This window comes from Geotrypetes seraphini, chromosome 4, assembly GCF_902459505.1.
Source record: "Geotrypetes seraphini chromosome 4, aGeoSer1.1, whole genome shotgun sequence".
NCBI lineage: Eukaryota > Metazoa > Chordata > Amphibia > Gymnophiona > Dermophiidae > Geotrypetes > Geotrypetes seraphini.
Window position 1 is genome coordinate 106,141,120 of NC_047087.1, and position 23,127 is coordinate 106,164,246.

Consider the following 23,127-nt stretch of genomic DNA (forward strand, 5'->3'; position numbering starts at 1 on the left):
AATCATTTTACCTACCGGCGATCCTCTGCAGGCTTCTGTAATTAGCTTTAAAGGTGAGACCGGGAGACCAGGGGGAAAGCCGGAGGACGCTAGAAAGAAGGGGGAAACATGCAGGCCTTTGGCGAATTGGGCAGCGCTGGCACTGTACTGCATAGGGAAGTCAGCTGGCAGGCGCCTCTCTTCCTCCTCAGTGTGCTGCGGCACACATGGAATCTCAGGAAGCACAGTAGTGTGCCTCGGCATAGAGTTTGAGATACACTGCACTAGGCAGTCAGGATTTGAAACATTTTGCTAGATTCTTTGCAGGTTTTGGTTGGAATCTACTCAGTTTTTGTGCCACCCCAAGCAAACAATTGGGGGAGGGGGTATTTGTTTTTGCCTGTAATCCTGTAAAAAGCAGATTTTTAAGTTTTGTCTACAATTCCCTATACTCTTTCTCTTTGTTTTAGGATATGCTTGCAGACTTGTTTACACCAGTCGAAACTCCAGAAGCTCAAAACAGAGGATTCCTTAAGGGGCTGTTTGGTGGAGGTGCACAAACTTTTGATAGAGAAGAGCTTTGTAAGTGATTTCTTAGATATTTATTTTAGTGCTTCAAAACTGCAACTTCTACTTTATAATTTAAAAAATATATCCAAATCTGAATGCAGTAGTGCTGATCCTAATCAAAACAAGCACACAGTTCTTGCCATGAGAAACATTTTAGCTTGATTCAGAGTTTTCAAGCGCATAGATTGGTGGTCTCCAACATGCAGCCCTAAACAGTTGGCTAAAATGCTCTTCAAATCCTGTAAACACGTTAATTTCAATCTTGCCCACTTGATATAGCAACTACAAGGCATCTCTTAAAGTGTGTTAGGTGACTCATTTATGAAATTTGCTACTGTTGATAATCCAAAATAAATGCTGGCCACAGCAGAGGTTTTTACTGCTGGCCAATGAAGTAAATGCTCATAGAATTCATATGAGCATCCGAGCATTTACCTAGCTGGTCTGCGGCAGAAACTTCTACTGCAGCTTTGTAAAAGGAACCCAAAGTGAGTTTTTAAAATTATATTCTTGAATTGTAGAATCAATATTAGTATTCATTTTTAATATTTAATACTCAGTCTGAATAAGCAGGTTGAGGCGGTTTACAAAATTCATAGTATATGTAAGCTTGAAATCTTTTGGTGGCCCTCAGAGCTCTCTCATATTCACACTGCAGCCCTTTACATTAAAATGTTTGGAGACCACAGACTTAGATCAATTGTCAGATTTACCTGGGTAATTGGGAAGCTATCTGACTAAAACAAGGGTCTGAAGAGTGCTATTCCCCACTGCAGATTCAACTATTTGTGCTAGTTTGGGTTGTTGTTACTGGAGAGCTGCATGGAAATGGGGCTTGAGTAAGGAAGAAGCTACCATGGGATTCTCTTGGGGATGGAAGAAATTATGATGGAATTCCCTTGGGAATGGAAAAAGTTATTGTGGAATTCCCATAGAAATATAGTCAAAATCTGGTGACTCCAAAAAGGCTTGGAATACACTGCGAAAGACAATTGGAGCACCAGAATGAGACTTGGAACTTACAGAGAGAAGCATTTGGAAAACCAGACTGAGGTTTGGAACACTTATTGGCTGAATAGTGAATACTTTCCAAAATCCATGGGTTTTGGAGCAAGTAAATAATAGCACTGACTCCTGCAGGTATGGGTGGAGATGGAGAACATTAAATGTGGGCTTGAAATGGATCTTAGCGGGTATGGGTATGTATGGGTTAGAGTCCATTGGGGGTGAATGAGATTTCTGTCCCTGTGCAACTCTAGTTGTTACAGCATATGAATGCTTACCTGAATTACAAAGGGACAGGGCAAGGAAAGAGTAGAGCTAGCAAGAAATTCACAGGGATTTCATTTTTTTATTTCTTTTTTTTGTTGTTTTAATTTGTTTATTGAAAATTTTTCAGAAAACAGTATAAAAATCTCAGAGGAATAATAAATACAAAACCAAAAATCCACATGAAACATATCCTCTCAAGCCCCTGCCCCCAAACTCCTAAGAACATAAAATAAAAAGTTGTACCGTAACTCTTCAGTACAGTGCACAAGATCACAGCCATTAAAACCAAACCCCACTTCCCACCCCCACCCCAGGGTCAAAAGTATACCTAATAGCAGTACAAAAGGTTTACAATAACAAATATATAGCTAGCCATAGGTCATGAGGGACTTTCACACCACCTAATATAGGGATCCCACACCTTAAAAAAGGAAGTAAGACGAGTCTGAGTCAAAGCAGTCAATTTAGACATACGGAAAATAAAGTCTACTCTTCGCAATAGGTGAGTCCGACCTGGGGGAAAAGACTGTTTCCAATGAGCTGCCAATAAAAGTCTAGCAGCAGTAAAAATAAAACAAGCTAATTTATGGGCTTTAGCAGTCAATGGAACCAAGGGGAGATGTAAGAGAGCACTACCCATATGTCGAGTAAGATGGGTGCGTAAGATATCAGACAATAATTCAAAAACCATATCCCAATAGGGAACAACCCTCGGGCAGTCCCACCAAATGTGAAGAAAGGTACCTGGCTGACCACAATTTCTCCAACATAAATTTGATACTTGAGGGTACATTTTATGGAGATGCTGGGGTGTAAGGTACCACTGGTAGAGCATCTTATATCCGTTTTCCACCAAAGAGCTAGCTATAGAAACACGAAGCAAGCGACTAAACACCCGCTCCCAGTTAATAGTTGGTGGAACTGGTCGCAAGAGTCCCTCCCAAATAGAGATATATTTAATTGGGGGAGCCTGTTGTTGAATAAGGGCCTTATAAAATCTAGAAATGCACCCCCTACCACTACTTCCCATAATCGCCCACTCCAAGGGGGATCTCATTTTTTAATTTCTTACACATGGTTTTCAGTGTGGCCTTTGCACTTAGAGGGGTTACTTTATAACGACTTACCTTCTTTTTTAGCTTATTTAAAAAAGATACATAGTTGTCTACCATGTCTTTATAAAATATTATACTAGGGATAAACAAGGAGAAATCACAACTAGATTGAAGGTACAGATATTTACACTAGCTCAGGAGTAGGTGTAATTGTACATGTATATAATCTGTGTGACTGTACATATTTTATAAAGAACTCATACATTTTGATTTCATTTGTATACCACCTCAGAACACACCTATACATACATCAAGTAAAAGTAATTGCTATGAAGGAAGTGATATCGGTGCTCCTTATGGCAGCCTGATTTCCTAACTTCATGGTCTCCCATTGTAAATCAGTGACATATCTCACCATCCATGGATAGCAACCCTATACCATAGGCATTGAGCACATGGCGCTTAAACAGCACTCAATCAACTTGGCAGAGTTTACTTATACTAAATCATGGTCAGGGAGCGTGAGCAGCTTAGCAAGGCTCAGGCTCCAAACCTGTGCTCCCTGCTGAGATCTCATGAAGAATAATGTACCTATGACAGTCAATTAGCTCCCTATGTAGAATTACAGGACTGGATACTAGAAATAAAAAATGATCTTAAAGTGGTAAGTACTGACCTTGAATTGGGAGCCAACCTCTGGGGCGAGATTGCAGAGTTTGCCATAAAGTAGCCGAAATTGAATCATGCCTTAAGGAACATGCAGAGAGGCCTTTACCTCACTGGAGCAACAAATGCAGGAATCCAGAGAAGTGATGTTGCAAATGATGGTTGCAATGATGGTGATGTTGCAAATGATGGATAAATTGGAGAATCTTGAAAATAGGGGTCTGTAACACAACCTGTGCTTTCAAGGGGTTCTCAAAGGCCTAGACTATGTTAATGCAGAAGTGGTCCAAAAGATAGTAATCACTGTATTATCAGATGGTGATTCTATAATAAAACCGGACAGTTGTTTATTGAAAGCTTCTATACCTCTACTAATGACTTGGTAGTCAATTCGAAACAGTTTACATTAGTTTCTATAATGGTGTTTCTATGCACAAGATTTTATCATGACAGGGTAGTCCTTCAAACTCATCCAAAATTTCTCCCTAAGGTATTCTCGGAATTCCAGCTCAATCAATCCATAGTCCTATTGGTGTTCTTTTCCAAAACTGTATACTCACCCTGGAGAAGCAACACTCCAATCCTTGAACTGCAAGCATGCTTTAGCATACTACCAGGACTGTACCAAACCTCATAGGAAGTCACTTTTGCTCTGCTTCTATTGAACAAATCTATAAAGCAGCTACATGCATACTGTATGTTCACTTTCTGAGAGCCAACTTTCCCTGTGGCCCGCTTTAATTATGCCAGGCTCATGTTTAATCAATAATTGACATCTCTTAGAGTCATGACCCTGGCAGCTAGGGAGTCCCTCATATGAGAATATAGTGTCTGCTTGTCTTGGAGAAAACACTTATCTGTAGCAGATGTTCTCTGAGGACAGCAGGCACAACCCACCCACTTCCCCTAGTTGGCTTCTTAGCTTTTTTACTGTACTGATGGAACTGAGTGTCGAAACCGATGTCAGGCAGGAAGGCACCTGTACCCGCACAGTGTGAACACTGTCTCAAAGATTTAAAGTGACAATACAAGGTGTGATCCAAAAAATACAGTGAATGCTGCTGCCAAGTGCCATCCAACAGAAAAGCAGGGATCTTCAATACAGGAAGTGGCGCATCAAACCTTAGTAACAGTGTGTGACAAGTTTTAACTTATTTGGTGCAATCAGTCGGTTGTGAGCTATAGTTGAGAGAAGGTGTGTTTTAAAGTATGCCATAAATCAAAGATCACGAACAACATGACATTTTTTGCAAACTGTTTATGGTGATGCTGTGCTGCAATGACCATTAAGATGGTTTACAAGTGGTTTGAGTAATTTCGTAATGGTTGTGAATTGGTTGAAGACGAGGAGAGATCAGGACGTCCTTTCACATCAAAAATCAAAGAGAATATCAAAAGAGGGGAGGAAGTGATGTCACCGATGCGAACGGGAGCTTGAACTCAGAGCTCCGTTCGGGCCCGGCGCTAAATTGTTGAATTTGTTGCGAAAAAGGCACCAAAATATACTTTCGGGCAGCGGGGTGGAGAGTGCAAGGAGCCCATGGCAACGCGCAAAAAACTTCCGACGGAGAAAACCGGCCAGCGCACGCTGGAACAAGCGCTGAGCTGGACAGCACGTGGCAGCGCTGGCTTAGAGACTGGCGGCGGTGAGGCGGCGCACTCGAGTGGGGCTATAGCGGAGGTGGCTGCAACGGTATCCGCGCCGGCTCCGGAGTGTTCCCCCGCGGACCCCCTAACCAAGTTAGATATGCAGCGCTGGATCTCTGAAGTGAAAGCCGAGATCTCGGCTGTGGTGGTGCAGGAGCTGCGCACGGACCTCGTGGAGGTAGGCAATCGCGTAGAAGTGGTGGAAATGCGAATGGACAGCTGTGAGGACACAGTGACCGGGATGCAGCGCTCCTTGGAGAGTGCCGCCGCAGAACGTCAGCTTCTACTAGATAAGGTGGAAGACCTGGAGAACCGTACCCGGCGCAATAACCTGCGGGTGCGGGGCTTACCTGAATTGCCGGAATATAAAGATGTCAGCGCTACCACTACTACTTTGCTTCGCTGGCTGTTGCAGAATGACACTTTGGATCCGGGTCTGGAGCGTGCTCATAGGGCGCTGGGGCCCCGCACATCTGATCAGCCTAAAGATATTGTGCTGTGTCTACGGAGCTTTGTGCTTAAAGAACAGATCCTTCCGCAGAGCTCGAGAAATGGGCACGGTGACCTGGGAGGGTCATCGACTGGAATTCTATCAAGATCTGGCGGCGAGCACCCTACAGAAGCGCAGGGCGTTCCGAGAAGTGACTAAGGCTCTGCAGCGAGGTAATCTGCGCTACCGTTGGACTTATCCCTTTGGAGTGGTCATTACTATCAATGGAGTGCATACCAGAGTTACTACAGTTCGTGAAGCCCGAACCCTGCTGCAAAAAGCAGGCATCGAGATTCCAGAGGAACCTGCTTCTTCTGTGGGTGCGGGTCCCAGTCGCGTGGGGCTCCCAACAGCCTCAAGATGGCAGCGTGTGGATCGTGGATCACGAAGTGGGAGGGGGGGCCGAGGTGATGGCCCCTCGCTTCAGAATACTGCTTCCGCTTAATGTAGTCTCCCTTGCTGGAGGGCTACTAATTTTGCTTGGCTGTCCCTTCCCCCTTGTGCTGCCAGGGGGCTGTCCCTCCTGTGGGGGTGCAGTTTGCCCTGGGTGACTGTGCTCCTATGTTCTGGTTATGGGGAGGTGTACTTGGAGGAACATTTCTGACCTGGACATGCTGTGGTGGGGTGGGGGAGTGGGGTGCTGAGGGAGAGTTGGGAGGGATAGCGAGCTGGAGGTGGGGAGTGGATTGTGGAGGGTGGATGGGCGGTTGTGTTTGATTTGGGGTGAATGATGTTTGTTATTTGACAATTTTGTATAGTTGTGGGGTGGTGTGACAGGGGCTTCGGGGATTGTTACATTCCTTATATGTTGGTGAGAGATCTGTGGACTCTCACAGGGGGGGTGGTGGAGGGGAGGGGAGGTGGGGGGGAGGGGGTTGTTGGGGAGACAGGGGTTGGGCAGGATTTCTCCTTTCTTTTCCTTTTTCTGGTATTCTTTGCACTATGGGGGAGATTCTTACTGTGGGGGAAGGGGGGTGGGGGGGAGGGATGGGGGGGTGAGGGGGACATGTCTATTGGGTTGGGTTTGCATTATCTCCATACTTATTTGAAATATGGGAGTGTTTAAATTAGTCTCTTACAACATTAGGGGTCTTAATTCCCCTAACAAGCGAAGGGCCTTCTATAGGGAATTGCTCCGTTTGAGGGCTGATGTTTGTTTTGTTCAGGAAACTCATTTATTGCAGTCCCATGAATCCTTGGTGGGGGATCATAGGTTCCCGCGGGCCTTTTGGGCCTCCCGGGTGGGCACTTCTAAGAGGTGCGGGGTGGGCATTCTTATCCGTAGGGGGATCCGCTGCGAGGTGCATAGGGTGATGCGGGATCCTCAGGGCAGATACATCATGTTGGAGGCTATGATTGAGGGGGTCTTGTACTCCCTGGTAAATGTTTATGCCCCTAATGAGGGCCAGGGGATCTTCTTCCGTGAGTTGGTCCCTCGGATCCTCAAGTTTAAGGGGGGGGCCCTGGTTTTTGATGGGGATTTCAATCTTACAGTGACCCCTCATTTGGATAATTCAGGGAGGGCGGATCATTATGGGAGCAGGGATCGTAAACTGTTGCGTGCGGCATTGGCCGGTTTGAATGTGGTGGATTGCTGGAGGTGGCTCCATCCTTCGGTGAAGGACTATACCTACTTTTCGGGTGTACACTCCTCTTATTCCAGAATTGATTATGTTTTTGTGGAGAGGGGACTTCTCCGGAGGGTGGAGTCTGCAGGGATTGAGTCCCTTACGTGGTCGGACCATGCCCCGGTTTGGTTGCGATTCCAGGGGGAGGGAGGGGGTGCGGGACGGAAATTTTGGCGCTTTAATGATAGTCTTCTAGATGACCCAGAGGTGGGAACGCAGATTGAAGGGTGGATACAAGACTATCTAGATGTGAATGTGGAATGTGGAGCTTCGTTGGAGGCGGTTTGGGAGGGGTTAAAGGCTACCCTTAGGGGCAGGCTGATAGCCCTGTCGTCGGCTCGGCAACGTAAACGGCGGGAGGAAGCAGCTGGTCTGTTGATTGTAATTGGTAGGTTGGAAAGTTTACATAAGCGTTCCCCCTGGAATGCGGAATTGCGGGAGCGCTTGCTTCAGGCCCGTAGGGATCTCCAGGCTTTGGACTTGGATAGATTGCACCATAATTTACAGCTCCTCCAGCAGAGATATTTTGAGTTTTCCAATAAAGCTAGTCGCTTGGTTGCACATCGTCTTAAGGTGCGACAGACGCGAAACCAGATCCTTTCACTCCGGGCTGCCTCTGGGGAAGTGTTACAGACTGAGGACGCTATTCGTGCATGTTTTGTGGAATATTATTCTCAACTCTATACCCCGGAAGCTTCAGGGCCCTTACAGGACCAGGTTGCTTATTTGACTTCAGCTGAGTTGCCCCAGATTGCACAGGGTGATGTGGCACGGTTGGACCGCCCTCTCACATTGATTGAGGCTCGTAGCGCGCTGCGTTCTATGAAACTTGGTAAGTCCCCTGGATTGGACGGTTTTATCGTTCGGTACTACAAACGTTTTCAAGATCTGCTGCTGCCCCCTTTGTTGCGTTTTCTTAACTCTTTGCAAGGGAATAGTGCCCTCCCCTTCTTTATGCGCTTGGCGGGTGTGACAGTGTTGGCTAAGGAGGGGAAGGATCCCCTCCATTGTGCATCCTATAGGCCGATATCCCTACTGGGGGTGGATACTAAGATCTTCACGCGAATTTTGGCGGACCGATTGATGAGTTGGATCCCTAGGCTGATCCATCCGGATCAGTCAGGATTTGTGGTTGGCAGACAGGTGGGTGATAACACACGTAGGGTCTATAACTTGTATGACCGGGCCAGGGGGGGGTGAGAGAAACGGTGTTTTTGTCTATCGATGCTGAGAAGGCGTTCGATAGAGTTTCTTGGCCTTTCTTATTTCAGGTCTTGGAGTCTGTAGGTCTGGGCCCAAGAATGCGGGACTGGATTCGGGTCCTATATAGTGGACCTCTGAGTTGCATCAAGGTGAATGGTAGTTATTCGGAGACTTTCTCTTTAGCAAGGGGAACACGTCAGGGATGTCCCCTCTCCCCGCTCCTTTTTGCTTTGACTGTGGAACCCCTGGCGCAGCGTGTGCGCATGAATCCGGATATTAAAGGGGTCACGGTACCGGGAGGGGATTTTAAGTTGGCTTTGTTTGCGGATGATATTTTGTTTACGGTGGAAGACCCTGCAGCTTCCTTGCCGGCTATATTGCGGGAGTTGGAGATTTATGGGGAGGTGTCAGGATTTCGGGTCAATGTTGGTAAATCGGAGCTCCTCAACATTAATTTGCCTGCTGACCGGGTTTCCTATCTTCGAGACCGGTATCCGTTTCGGTGGGTTTCCCATTCATTGCGATATCTAGGGGTTTATTTTGGACCGCCGGGAGTGGAGTTATATGACCTCAACTTCCCTCCGCTCTTTCGTCTTATTCGCCATGATTTACTTAATTGGAAGGACCTGTATTTCTCTTGGTTGGGCCGGGTAGCCATCGTGAAGATGATGATTCTGCCTCGCTTGTTGTTCTTATTTCAGGTATTGCCGCTTTGGGTGGATAGGAAAATATTGGAGGGGGTGCAGGGGCATATCTTTAATTTTATCTGGGCTGGTAGACGGCCAAGGGTGAGTAGGAAGGTTTTGTGCATGGGGAGAGGGGACGGAGGGTTGGGGGTCCCGGATGTGGTGAAATATTATCAGGCTGCTCAGCTGCGCGCCCTTTTAGAATGGCAGACGCAAACACCGAAACCGTGGGTGGACATTGAGCAAAGGTTGAGTGAGGGGGTACCTCTGTTACATAGGCCGTGGGTGCCTGGTAGGGCGCGCCTGACGGGGGGGGGTATCCTCGGTAGTGACCTCCTTGAGGGTATGGAATCAGACCAGAACTTGTTTGCTGGGGAGTAAGAGACATTCCTGGTATACTCCGTTGAGATATAACCCGGACTTTCCACCGGGAGGGGATGGGGGAGTGTTTGCAGATTGGGAGTCACGGGGAATAGTTTGTGTGGGGCAGCTGTGGGACTCGGTTTTGGGCGGGGTTAGACCCTTTACGGAACTCAGGGGCAAGTATGGGCTTGGGATAAGAGATTTGTTCCCCTACCTGCAGGTTCTTCATTATATTAGGACCTCGGGTCTTCTGGGAGACTTGAGGGGTGGTAAGACGCCCTTTGAGCTATTACTGGGCCCAGTGCTTCGGAAGGGAGCTCTCTCCGCGGTATATAGGTGTCTTAATTGTCGGGGGACTCCCCTTCCGTACATGAGGGCCTGGGAAGGTGATTGTGGTTCTGTTATTTCCTGGGACACTTGGGGCGACATATGGTCGGAGATCTCCTCGGCGGGTATAGCCGCTTTGCTGCTTGAAAACGGATATAAGGTACTTTTCCGTTGGTATTATACCCCTCAGACTGTGGCTCGTTGGCAGGGGGGTACGAGTGCGCTTTGTTGGAGGGGCTGCGGGGAGGTAGGTACCTACTTTCATATGTGGTGGCAGTGTGGGCGGGTGTGTGGATTCTGGACTGAGGTCTTTGCTCGGGTGTCCCGGATCCTGGATGTCCAGATTCCGGCCGATTGGCGACACGCCTTGTTGTTTTGGCATCAATTGGACCTGGCTCGGGGGGACTCTCTGTTCTGTAAACTAGCATTCACTGCTGCTCGATTGGCCATTGCCTCTCGGTGGAATCAGGTGCCTTCTCCCACGTGGGCCCTGGTGGAGCAACGTCTGCTCACTTGGCAGAATCTATATCACTTAACGGCTTTGAGGCATGGTAAACTACATGGCTATGCTCATGTGTGGCGTCAATTTCGGGCCTCTGTGGGGGTTTGTGGTAGGGGTGGTCGAGGGCCTTGAGCTGACCTTGAAATTGGACTGGGTGGGCGAAGCTTGGGGGGATCCCATTTCCATATTCCTTTCCAATATTTGGTCTATGGTTGGTATAGATTATTCTCAACCTTATTGAAAGTAGTGGGTATTGTGTTTTGTCCCTGGGGGGTGGGAGGGGGGGTATTGGTTGTGTCTGGGTGGGTATTATAGTTTGTTATTTCGTTTGCAGGGCTTGCACATGTCTATATTGCTGATTGTAGCTCTGTGAGCTATTTTGGAGTGTGATATTTTGCTCTTTGTATTTGTGTTCTTGCATTTCATGTGCACTTGCTATGTACTGTTTGGAGTATTTTTTCAATAAAAGCTTTTCAATTAAAAAAAAAGAGAATATCAAAAGAGTAAGCGAAATGATTCGAACAAAGAGGCAATTGACTACTAAGGAAATTTCTGAGAATCTGAACATCTCTTATGGTTCTGTTCAAAACATTTTAACAACAGATTTGAACATGAGGTGAGTAAGTACGACCTGAAGAATGAGTAAACGGTTTTATTCTCCATTATGACAACCCTCAGTGTCACACATCACTTCTGGTATGGTAATTTCTGTCAAATAAAAACATTACAGTGTGTCCTCATCTATCTTAGTTACCGGATCTGGCACCGTACAACTTCTGGCTCTTCTCCAAAGTCAAAATGACCATGAAAGATAAACATTTTGAATCTGTTCAAGACATTGAGGTAGTCACGACGGCGCAACTAAAGATACACATGAAAAAGGACTTCCAGAACTGTTTCAGAAAGTGGCAAAAACAATGAGATAAGTGTGTTGGAGCGAAGAGGAGTATTTTGAGGAGTATTAATGGCAATCTGTCTTTTGCTGTAATAATTTTTTTTATTTATTTAAACATTCACTGTATTTTTTGATCACACCCTGGCATTATCTGCATCAGATCCTGTGGATGATATTACCCACGCTGTCCTCAGAGAAGACCTGCTACAGGCAAGTATATTTTGTTTTATTTTCAAACACCTGAATACTTCCTGGATTTTATTCATCATTGCACGCCTACTTGTATTCTTAGATCTTCTTCCCACTGCTACAGCTTTGCTCCACAGTGAAATTGAAGAATAAAGCTTTTAGTGTTTTAGGTCCCACTTTCTGAAACAAAATGCCCAGGAGCTGAGGAATACATCAGCCTTGTCATTGTTTAGAACAGTGTTCTTCAACTGCTGGTCCGTGGAAATTTTCTGCCAGTCCACGGTGCGGTTGGCATGGCGTCTTTGGGCCGGTTCCCTAAAGCTGCAGTGCACGGGGCCATGGGAAAAGGCTCCTGCGCCTGGACCAGAAGCCTTCTCTCTGACATCGCAACGTCAGAAGAAAGGCTTCCGGATGAGGCGCGGGACGCACGCGAGGAGCCGCTGCCCACGGCCCCGTGCACTGCAGCACTCCTGTGAAGTTTACACCAGCTTTCAAAACAAAGGTACATTTATGCTTTCATAATCCTCTCTTCTTGCTTTTCATGTGGAAATTTGCTGTGGATAGAAGACGCATGTGGGTGTTTGCACTTCCTTTGTGTACAAGATTTCCTCATGGGAAATATACAAGTGTAGAGTTGAAGATGCAACCCAAACCTGTTGTTTTCCTGTACATTTCGCTGCACTGAGAGAGATCAGCTTTCAGAAAACAAGTTGAGGAAGGAACCAAGATGGCGTCAGAGTGAGTCGAGCTATCAAGTGGCTCCTGCTCCGTTTGGCAATTTTCTCAACCTTTTTTCCTCAGAGATTTACCTGATATGCCTAAGTGCAGGGGTAAGCAGAGGAGTGTGCTTCATAGAAACATAGAAGATGACGGCAGAAAAGGGCTACAGCCCATCAAGTCTGCCCATTCTGCTTACCCACCCCCTGTCTATGCCCTAATGACCCAATTTCCTTATCTTGACCCTCCTAGGGATCCCACATGGTATCCCATTTATTCTTAAAGTCTGGCACGCTGTCTGCCTCGATCACCTGCACTGGAAGCTTGTTCCAATGATCAACCACTCTCTCTGTGAAGAAATACTTTCTGGTGTCGCCATGAAATTTTCCGCCCCTGAGTTTGAGCGGGTGCCCTCTTATGGCCGAGGGTCCCTTGAGAAAGAAAATATCATCTTCCACTTCGACACGTCCCGTGAGGTACTTAAATGTTTCGATCATGTCTCCCCTCTCCCTACGTTCCTCAAGAGTGTAGAGCTGCAATTTGTTCAGTCTCTCTTCGTACGAGAGACCCTTGAGCCCCGAGATCATCCTGGTGGCCGTCCGTTGAACCGATTCAATTCTGCGCACATCTTTACTGTAATGTGGCCTCCAGAATTGCACATAGTATTCCAGATGAGGTCTCACCATGGCCCTGTACAATGGCATTATGACTTCAGGCTTTCGGCTGACGAAACTTCTATTGATACAACCCAATATCTGCCTTGCCTTAGATGAAGCCTTCTCCACTTGATTGGCAGTTTTCATGTCTGCACTGATGATTACTCCTAAATCTCGTTCTGCTGAAGTCCTAGTTAAAGTTTCTCCGTTCAAGAAGTACGTCCTGCATGGATTTCCGCTTCCGAGGTGCATGACCTTACATTTCTTAGCATTGAAGCCTAGCTGCCAGGTTGAGGACCAACTTTCCAATGTAAGCAGGTCCTGCGCCATATAATTCTGTAAACTGCATTCACTTACTATATTACATAGTTTGGCGTCATCGGCGAATAGTGTTATTTTACCTTGAAGCCCTTGAGTCAGATCCCCTATGAATATGTTGAAAAGGAGTGGACCCAGGACCGAGCCCTGCGGCACTCCACTGGTCACCTCCGATGTTTTAGAGAGGGTACCATTAACCACCACCCTCTGAAGTCTGCCATTCAGCCAATCATTGACCCATGCAGTTAGTGTCTCTCCTAACCCCATCGATTCCATCTTGCTTAGCAGCCTGCGGTGTGGGACACTGTCAAAAGCTTTACTGAAGTCCAGGTACACGACGTCCAAAGACTCTCCCAAGTCCAACTTTCTTGTTACCCAGTCAAAGAAGCTGATGAGATTGGATTGGCAGGACCTACCCTTGGTGAATCCATGCTGACTGGGATCCCGAAGATTCCCTTCATTCAAGATCGTGTCCAATTTGCTTTTAATTAGTGTTTCCATGAGTTTGCACACTATTGATGTGAGACTCACCGGTCTATAATTCGCAGCCTCTGCCCTGCAACCCTTTTTATACAGAGGAACGACATTAGCTAATTTCCAGTCCAGGGGAACTTTCCCCTTACTTAGGGAGAGATTGAATAGCTCAGCCAATGGTTTCGCCAGTACATCGCTCAATTCTCTGAGCACTCTTGGGTGCAAATTGTCTGGTCCCATGGCTTTGTTCACCTTGAGTCTTGCCAGTTCACTGTAAACTTCACCTGCCTCCTCTTCCACCTCACTGACTCGGCAAGCAGCTATAACATCATATGCTGTCCCAGTTGGAGTGGGCGCATCTGTTGACCGAGGAGGGCAGACCTCGGTCTTGGAAGGCGACATTTTGCTTATCCCATTCGGGCCTGGAGTTCCCCCGCGTCCCGGGTTGATGTCGGGGACGCCCTCAGATGCACAGGAAGCGCCGGAATTGATGTCTCCGGCGACGCTGCAGGTCTCACCCCTGACCCCGGATGGAATCACAGCTTGCTGACTTCTTTACAGTCAGCATTGGAATCCGGAGGACCTGAAAGTCAGCGGGAAGCGGGGAAGGTGGAGATGGATCCCATGGTGGAGTCCCCCGGAATAGCTACCTCTGCTCCCCTGATAAAACCAGCAGTGATTGACATGGAGGCATTATGGAGCGCTATGGAGACTTTACACAAGGTATGCTCCCAGATGGTTCTTTCCACACAAAATTCTAATAGTAAATTTAAAACTTTTGAAGAGAAACTCCAGCAACAGTCTCTTAGAATAGACAAATTGGAGAAATCTGTGGCAGATGAGAAGATTATTACTAATTTACAACTTAAGGATAAAGCTTTACTTGCTAGGAAAATTGAAAATTTGGAAAATGCTAATAGGAATTTGAACTTGAGACTTTTAAACTTTCCTGTTTCCAAATTTCAATCTCCTAGGGAATTATTTCAGTCTTTTCTAAATACATTTTGAAATTTCCTGAAAATAATATGCCACCATTACAAAAGATATATTACCTAAATTTACCAAAGGAGGATAAAGACAAAGGGAACGCAGTACCAGGAGAATTGGATCTCACTAGTATGCTGGAGATATCTCAAGAAGAAATAATGACTAGAGCTACTTTATTGGTAACTTTTGTTTTTCTTCAAGATAAAGAAGCAATCCTTCGTCTATTCTATAGGACTGACAAGGTGGAATTTCATGGATTCAAAATTTCTATATTTCCTGATGTATCTAAGTGGACACAAGCCAGACGTAAGAAGTTTTTGGCTTGTCGTCAGTCTGTTTTGAGTCTAGAGGCAACCTTTCAATTACGTTTCCCCTGTAAATGCTGCATTACCTACCAGAGTAATAGATATATTTTTTATGAACCCAATCAATTGCAGTTTTTTCTTGAAGGTAAAGTAACAACAAGCATCCCAGACACCTCCATGGAATCAGCCAAGCAGGCCATTAGTTAAATAACTCCAATTGCACTCTTATTTGATTAATTTAGTTTGTTTTTTTTATTATTTCTTATATCCAACTACCCTTGGAAGTGATTGATTCCTTCTCCCTTCAAATTGTGGACTTTAGCCATAGTCAATATGTGTTATTATTATATAATTAGTACTTGTTTTCCCTATCGGATTGTTATATTTCCTTTCAAGTATTGATTGATTTGTAAATTGTAAAAGCATAAAAAAAAAAAATAAAAGAAAACAAGTTGATGTGTCACATAAATGCCTTTGAAAAGCGCCTCATTAATATAATTGTCTCTGGAGCTCTCCTGTTCGCATTCTGTACTAGAATCTCTTGATGCGGTGAAGACCTCTTTACGAGGCCACTTGACGCAACGTGTAGAGTTTGATCTACTATTTAAATGAAATTCTTACTCTGAATAAACACCTTGTTATCCTGATTAACTTACTGCAGATCATATTAATGAAAACAAAGATTAACCGAAATTGTATCCTGACGTTCGGTCTTCTGATTACAAATGCATGAAACCTTTGGTGACAGTTCTATAAAGTCAAGCATGTATCCTTCTCTGTGGTGTGTAGACCTAGGAACTCTTTTATGAAAATGTGATAAGGTTTTGCAGGGGACATGCCAGGCATTTGCTACATGGGGTAGGTAGACACTTAACACAGCACCGTAGTGGACAGACTTACATGGTCTGTGCCCCATTTGTGGTGATTTGATGTAGGATGGGCTGGGGAGGGCATCATTGGGGAACTCCACTAACTTGGAACATGAGGATGTTACTGGACAGACTTTATGATAAATATCCTGCAAACAGGATGGTTGGACAAGCTGCAGTGAGCTTGGACAGCAACTTCAGCATTTGAAACCTAGGACAATACCAGGTGGACTCAGAAATATCAAAGAAGAGACAAGTTAATTTAATCATGTATTTTTAATGGGTATAACTAATGGGCAGACTGGATGGACCGTCCAGATCTTTATCTGCCGTCATGTACTATGATCGCACCGTGGACCGGCCCGAAGATAACTGGGGGGCAGGCCAGAAGGCAAGACACAGCATGGAGGGAGAGAGACAGCAACAGTAGGGGGGATGCTTTTATTTTTTTATTTAGTGATTGATTTACATCTGCTGTCTGTTCAAGAAGAAATGCATTTGTTTCTTTTCCTCTGGGGTTATACTGCTTGCAGAGTCTTGCATCTTAGGGTTTGTTTGTAAATATTAGTACTTTTAGTTTTTGATCCTGCATTTGCTTGGGGTTATCTATTTTCTGGTAGGAATGAATGTTGAAAAGCATATCGTGTGCTTTGTGTATTTTAATTTTGTGGTTAACCATTATGTGTTGTTAATACAATTATACTGTGTGTATATATAAAAAATGAATGGAAAAAATGGTGTTACAATTAGTACTATTATGGGGGTGGGGTCTGGGGTGGAGATGGGCACAACTTAGCCCAGTGTTCTTCAACTGCTGTTCCACGGACCGGTGCCTGTCCACAAAATAATTTTATTTTTGCCGGTCCATAAGTTAAAGAACACTGGTTTAGAAGAAGAGATTGACAGACCTTTTTAAAAATATATGTTGTATTTTTTGTAAAATAAGTATTATAAATCTCATTTCTTGATCTTAGTTATTTTATTTAGAAATTAAATCATATTGAATGGTATATGGGAGTGTGTGGCGCAGTGGTTAGAGCTACAGCCTTAGCACCCTGAAGTTGTGGGTTCAAATCCCTCACTGTTCCTTGTGACCCTGGGCAAGTCACTTAATCCCCTCATTGCCCCAGGTACACTAGATAGAGTTTGAGCCCACCAGGACAGATAGGGAAATATGATAAGGTACCTGAATGTAAACGACTTAGGATATAAGTGGTATATAAATAATTAAATAAAATAAAAATAAAATTTCTATGAATGTGGTATAGAATTTGATGTTACTTATGATTGATAATGATAAATTAGAACATGAATGGTAAAGAAAAATGCTGAATCAAGATTTTGTTTTTCTACTTTTGTTAGACAAATCATTGCTGGTAACTGTATCTTTTAGTTTTCTTCCATTTCATATGGTTTTAAATGATGCTTATAACTCATGTCACATGGTTTATCTTCTGATTGTAAATCTTTGTGGAGATATTCTATGCTGAAGATAAAATGTAACAACACAGAATATCCTCAAACATTTAAAATTTAACTAATTATGCCATAGTTCAGCCAACTAATTTTCATAATGAAAAGATCTATTACATTAGAGCAGTGTCCCTCAAACTTTCTCGAGCCGGGCACACTAAAGATAGTGGCCACAGCTTGAGGCACCCAAAGTGCGCAGACATCATCACGATGACATCATGCATATGCGTGATGTCATCATGTTGACATCCACGCATGTGCAGAAGCCTTCCAGATGGGCCCTGAGATGCCAGTAGGGGGTGCCAACAGGGTAGAAGGCCAGAGAGAAGGAGAGGCACTGGCGCCAGATGATTGCCTACAGCAGTGTTTCTCAACTACTTCGAGCTAAGTACCCCCTAAGTCTAACAAATATCAACTGAGTACCCTAACCATAGACCTCTCTAGGCCCACCCAAGCTCTGCCCCAGATCCCATCCCCTTTACTAATTGTAATGCAATTTTTTCCATTCAATTTTCATATACACAGCAGATATAAATTCTCAAAACTGACACATTTCAATCACTATATTGAAAATAAAATCATTTTACCTAGTGGCGATGCTCTGCAGGCTGCTGTAATTAGCTTTAAAGGTGAGACCGAGAGGCCAGGGGGAAGCCGGAGGACGCTAGAGAGAAGGGGGAAACATGCAAGCCTTTGGCGAATTGGGCAGCGCTGGTGCTGTACCATGTAGGGAAGTCATCTGGCAGGTACCTCTCTTCCTTCTCAGTGTGCCGCGGTACACTTGGAATCTCAAGAGGCACACAGTTTGAGATACACTGTATTAGAGGTTTAGATGCCAGGACTTTTGTTTCCTATTTAAGTTTATTTCAGAAAATCAATCACAAAGGTGTTAGAGTTTATTAGGGAAGACGTGTAACTATTTGATCTTCTTTTCAGTTGGTGAAGCTTCCGCAGGAAAAGCTTCCCGGAGTCTTGCTCAACATATTCCAGGACCAGGTGGAATTGAAGGAGTAAAAGGAGCTGCTTCAGGAGCAGTAGGGGATTTGGCCAGAGCACGTATTGCCCTAGATGAGAGGGGGCAAAGGCTAGGAGAATTAGAAGAAGCAACTACTGCCATGATGACTAGTGCAGAAGCTTTTTCTAAACATGCACATGAGGTATGGAGTATTAGTTGTAGTGGAAGACATTTTTGATATTCATATTTATATGATAAGTTAAAGATTTAACAAAAATAACTCTGTTTTTATGAGGACAAGCTGTTCACCTTAGTTACACAAGTGGGCTATATTCACACTGAATAAATATCTGTGTCAGAGCTTTCTGGTAAGGTATACCGTATTTCCCTATGTATAGGCCGCAGCTTATACATGGGGTTTATAATCTCCTGCACTGGGTGCGGCTTCCTTATATGGGGCGGCCTATCTAAAGACATCGTAGATAAGGCGCCCCATTGGAAGATCAGCTGTGGAGTCCCCTGTACCTGCAGCTCCCTCCTGTATGACTACCAGCTGCCTCCTGCCTCATCGCGGCCAATGGTGCAGGGCAGGAGCATTTTTTTCAGTATCCAGCCGGCCCCGCGCTGCTTCCTCAATGCCTGCGCCAGTTCTTGCGGGACTTGCGAGTCTCATGAGAACCTACACAGGCATTGAGGAAGCAGCACCAGCTGGATGCTGAAAAGAATTCTTCTGAACAGTAGTGCCAATTCGCGCTCCTGCTTGTGCTGCTCAGTGGCCAAAGAAACGTGATCTGGAAACATGAATAATGAGTGAGGTGATCAAATCTGTTGATGTCACTAAGATATTCTAAGTTGGCTTTTTGTTTGTTTGTTTTTGTGCAATCATATTTATTAAATTTGCAAGAAAATACAATCAAGTACAAAAATGCAGTACAGAAGCAAAGTTGCCATATCCAACAAAACAAACAGCAAAGACAGTGTCACAAAGGTCAACAATTTAAGTAACTATCCATCCCTGCACCCACCCCAAGAATGTGAGGGAAAAAGACATTAAAAAAACTCAAGTCAGGGGCAACCAAGTAAGAGAAGTCTGCAGGCATGTGGAGTTAAGGTATCGAAGAAGGGCTGCCAAATAGTAAGCAACACTCATCCCTGTTTAGTATTACATTACATTAGAGATTTCTATTCCGCCATTACCTTGCGGTTCAAGATGGATTACAAAAGAGTTATAAATGGTAGGTTACAATGGAAGATCATTGGTGAATTCAAGGGCAGTTGAGAAGAACAGGTAGTATCTGTGAGGTGGAAGGAGGGTATCCCAGTCAGACAGATGCATTGTTTCCATAGTCAGGAGGTGTAGCGTACGTGAGCACCAGTGGCCATAAGTAGGACTCAGAAGACCTAACCAAAGAAAAAGAAGGACCTTCAGGCCCAAAAGAATCATCCGTCGAAGAAAACCCTTAAGGCCTCTGGGTATAGGATGTTGAAGGTCAAAAAGCCAAAACAGACTATAACTATTACAGTGCCATCTAGTTTACCACATACAGCCGACCCTAGAGAAGATAGCATACCAGAAAGTTTGCACCAGGGGACAGTCCCAAAATATGTGTGACAGGGTAGCTTTAGGGTAACCACACTTCGGGCAAGAGCCCGCATAGAAGAGTGTTGCTCTAAATGCGCGCTAAGGCACTATGTACAACCTACAAATAAATTTATAGCCCATTTCAAAATAGGAAATGTCAGGCAAAAGGCCATGAAGCAGTTTCAGGAAGCATTGAATAATGGTGCCCTTGCAACTTAATCTTCAATTCAGTGTTCCAAGCTTGGGCCACCTTAGCATAATCAAAGGAAGGAGAAACGTCCAACAATGAATGGCAAAAATATTTAAGGGGCACCATCTGCTGGGCATCTAAACAATAAACATCGGATAGAGTTTCATATGTGGTAGCAAGCAGTGTTAAGGAAGGCAAAGAATTCACATAGTGCCTAAGTTGGAGATAAGAAAATACATCCAGTCTTCTCCAACCATAACTGGGAAAGTGCAGATAGAGTACCCCCATCAGTAAGGATCTGATACAAATTGGAAATGTTTCTCCTATCTGCCAGAAATCCAGAGCTCTCATACCTGGTAGAAAGGAGCCATTTCCACAAAAGGGTAAGAGAGGTGTAATCTGAAAATCTAATTTCAATTGGGCAGACACTTGTCGCCAGTGGATCTCAAGGAAGCGAGAAAAAAATAATAGGTGTTCCCCAGGACATCATCCACAACTCGAGGGGCATACAAAAGATAACTGAAATGATAGTTTCCAAAGCTGTAATTCTACCGGAGTCCATGAGAAGTAAGACGTGGAGAGAAACCAATCATGGATATGGCACATGTGAAAAGCCTCTACAAAGCTCCGTAAAGGCAACAATCCCAGTCCATCTCCATCTATTGGCAAAACCACCAGATGCAAAGGAAGGCATGGGCGGCCACCCAACCAAAGAAACCCACATAGCATTTTTTCCAGTTGACGGTCCACACTCCTAGAGAAGGTAAGTATTTGGTAAACATACGGCCTTTGAGGAAGTTTCATCATATTATAAAGAGCAATGCGCCCCCATCAAGGAAATGAGAAAATGCCGCCAAGTCAGCAAGTGTAATTTGGTCTTGTCCAACGAGGGCTGTATATTAAAATCATGTAGATAGGTGATATCCTGCAGAATCGTAATTCCCCTAATATACAACTTTCATGGCGCCCAGGTTAATGGGAAGGGACCATTCCATTGTTCTGGCAAAGTTGGTTGGAATGGGAGGGCTATTTGCAAGTGGACAAAGACTTGATAACTTGTTGAATTTCCACCGCTTTCAAAGGCGCATTCAACAAGGCTAACATCTGTGGGGTTAAACGCAGTAAAGAGGCATCGTCCAGGTACGCCTGTACCAAAGAGGGCTGAGAGGACAAATCAGCTGTATACAGACGGGAAAAATAGTCACAAAAGGATTTGGAGATCCTATCAGTAGCATTAGTAATGGTCCCATTGGCTAGACGAATAGAGTGAACCAACTGAGGCCCACTCCAACACTTAGTAAGTCCAGCAAGAAAGCACCTGGGAGATTCCTCAAACAAAAGAAAGAATCTAAATTTTCTATAGATTGTGCCACGCTTAGCCCATTCATGCAGCAGTGTGTTTAAAGCTATCTGCGCGGTCAACATACATTCCTTATGCACAGGTGTAGGACGACGGAGATTGGTATTCTTGGCTCATTGAAACTGGCATTCGAGGGAAACAATTTTAGCAGCAAAACGGCGGTTCTGCGCAGCGATGTAAGCAATGACATCCCCACGTTGGACTGCCTTAGAAGCTTCCCAGTAAAGGACCGGGTCAACAGCATGTTCAGCATTAAAATGAGTATAATCTGCCCACCGTTCCACCAGATATTGTTGAAATTGAGGATCATTGTACAGATAAACAGGAAAGCGCCAACCACTACCTCTGTGGCTCCCCACCTCCATATCCACTAGAACCATAGCATGATCAGAAATTGCCTGTGGACCAATTACATAGGAAAAAAAAAAACCTGAGAGAATAATGACTGAGACATGAAAACGTATCTATACGGAATCAAGTAGAATGGGAGCAGGAGAGATGCATATAATCTCTGTCTATGGGGTGTAGCAATCTCCAAGGGTCAACTAAGTACAGAGAAGAGCATAAATACGGGGCCCCCTTATGAGGATTGGAAGGTTGCTGACCTGGGGAAGACCTGTCTAGGGAAGGATCAAGCAATTGATTCAAATCCCCCACAAAGATCAGGGGGCTTGCATCTGGTCTCAAAGCAGCCTTAATCATGGATTGAAAAAAAGAAGTAGATGGAGATTAAGTTATTTTCATTGAATGTCAATGGCCTTAACCATCAAATAAAAAGAAAAAAAATGTTAGCTTTCCTAAAACAGCAAAATGCTGATTTGTATTTTATTCAGGAGACACACCTATCAATGATGAAATCAAGAAAACTGGAAGGGGGATGGGTTCGCCAAAATTTTTTTGCCCCTGCAGTTGGCAAGAAAGCTGGGGTTGCCATATTAATAAATAAAAAATGTATAGCTAATTTTCAGCTAATTGATTCGGATTCTTTGGGTAGGTGGGTACATGTAAAAATGAGCATGGGAAATACTACCCTGGAACTATTACTCCCACTGGCTACTTCTAATTTAATAGTGGCTGGAGATTTCAATTCTGTGATGATCCATTAATGGATAAAAAACCAAGTAAAATTATGAAGTAACTAGGGTTAGATAATTTGGCACAATCTTGTAATTTAATAGATATATGGCGTATATTTCATTTTAATGATCGGGAATTTTCCTTTTGTTCACAGGTCCATAATTCTTTTTCAAGAATAGATTATATTTCTGTCTCAAATCAAATAGTTCAGCGAGTGACAAAAGCCATCATAGATCCTATTATTTTATCTGATCATGGTGGTGTATGGATTGAATTTAAGTTTGATGAGCAAGATTATTGCAAGTCTATTTGGAGATTTGATAATACTTTGATTGCGGATTCAAATTTCCTTGAAGAATTTAAATTAAAAATGATTGAATTCTTTCAACTTAATGCTTCAGAAGATATTAACATAGAAACGTTATGGGATGCATTTAAGGCTACCATGAGAGGTAATATTTCATATTTGGCATATATTAGAAAACAACTTAAAAAACAATTTTATAATTTGGAAAAAGATATTAAACATTTGGAAAATAAATTAGTTGACAAATGGGAGCAAAATGCCCTACAGGCTTTATTAAAATCAAAAGGCAAATATAATGATATATCTTCTAAATTAGTAAGGAAAGATTTGTTTTCCCAACAAACTCAGTATTATGGAAACTCAAATAAGGCGGGAAGATTATTGG

At 44.2% G+C, this 23,127-nt stretch overlaps 1 protein-coding gene across 6 annotated transcripts in view; it reads left to right on the plus strand.

Annotated features, from left to right (window-relative positions):
• Positions 1 to 23,127, plus strand: part of STXBP5L (syntaxin binding protein 5 like) — an 815,959-nt gene that overhangs the window by 762,097 nt on the left and 30,735 nt on the right. For all 6 annotated transcript variants that reach the window (XR_004539193.1, XM_033941651.1, XM_033941652.1 and 3 more), the window contains 2 exons: positions 450 to 561; positions 18,208 to 18,428. Coding sequence is in view for 5 of the 6 variants with exons in the window: in XM_033941651.1 (XP_033797542.1) it covers positions 450 to 561; positions 18,208 to 18,428 (333 nt within the window). In the remaining variant the exon portion in view is untranslated. The remainder of the gene's footprint in view (positions 1 to 449; positions 562 to 18,207; positions 18,429 to 23,127) is intronic.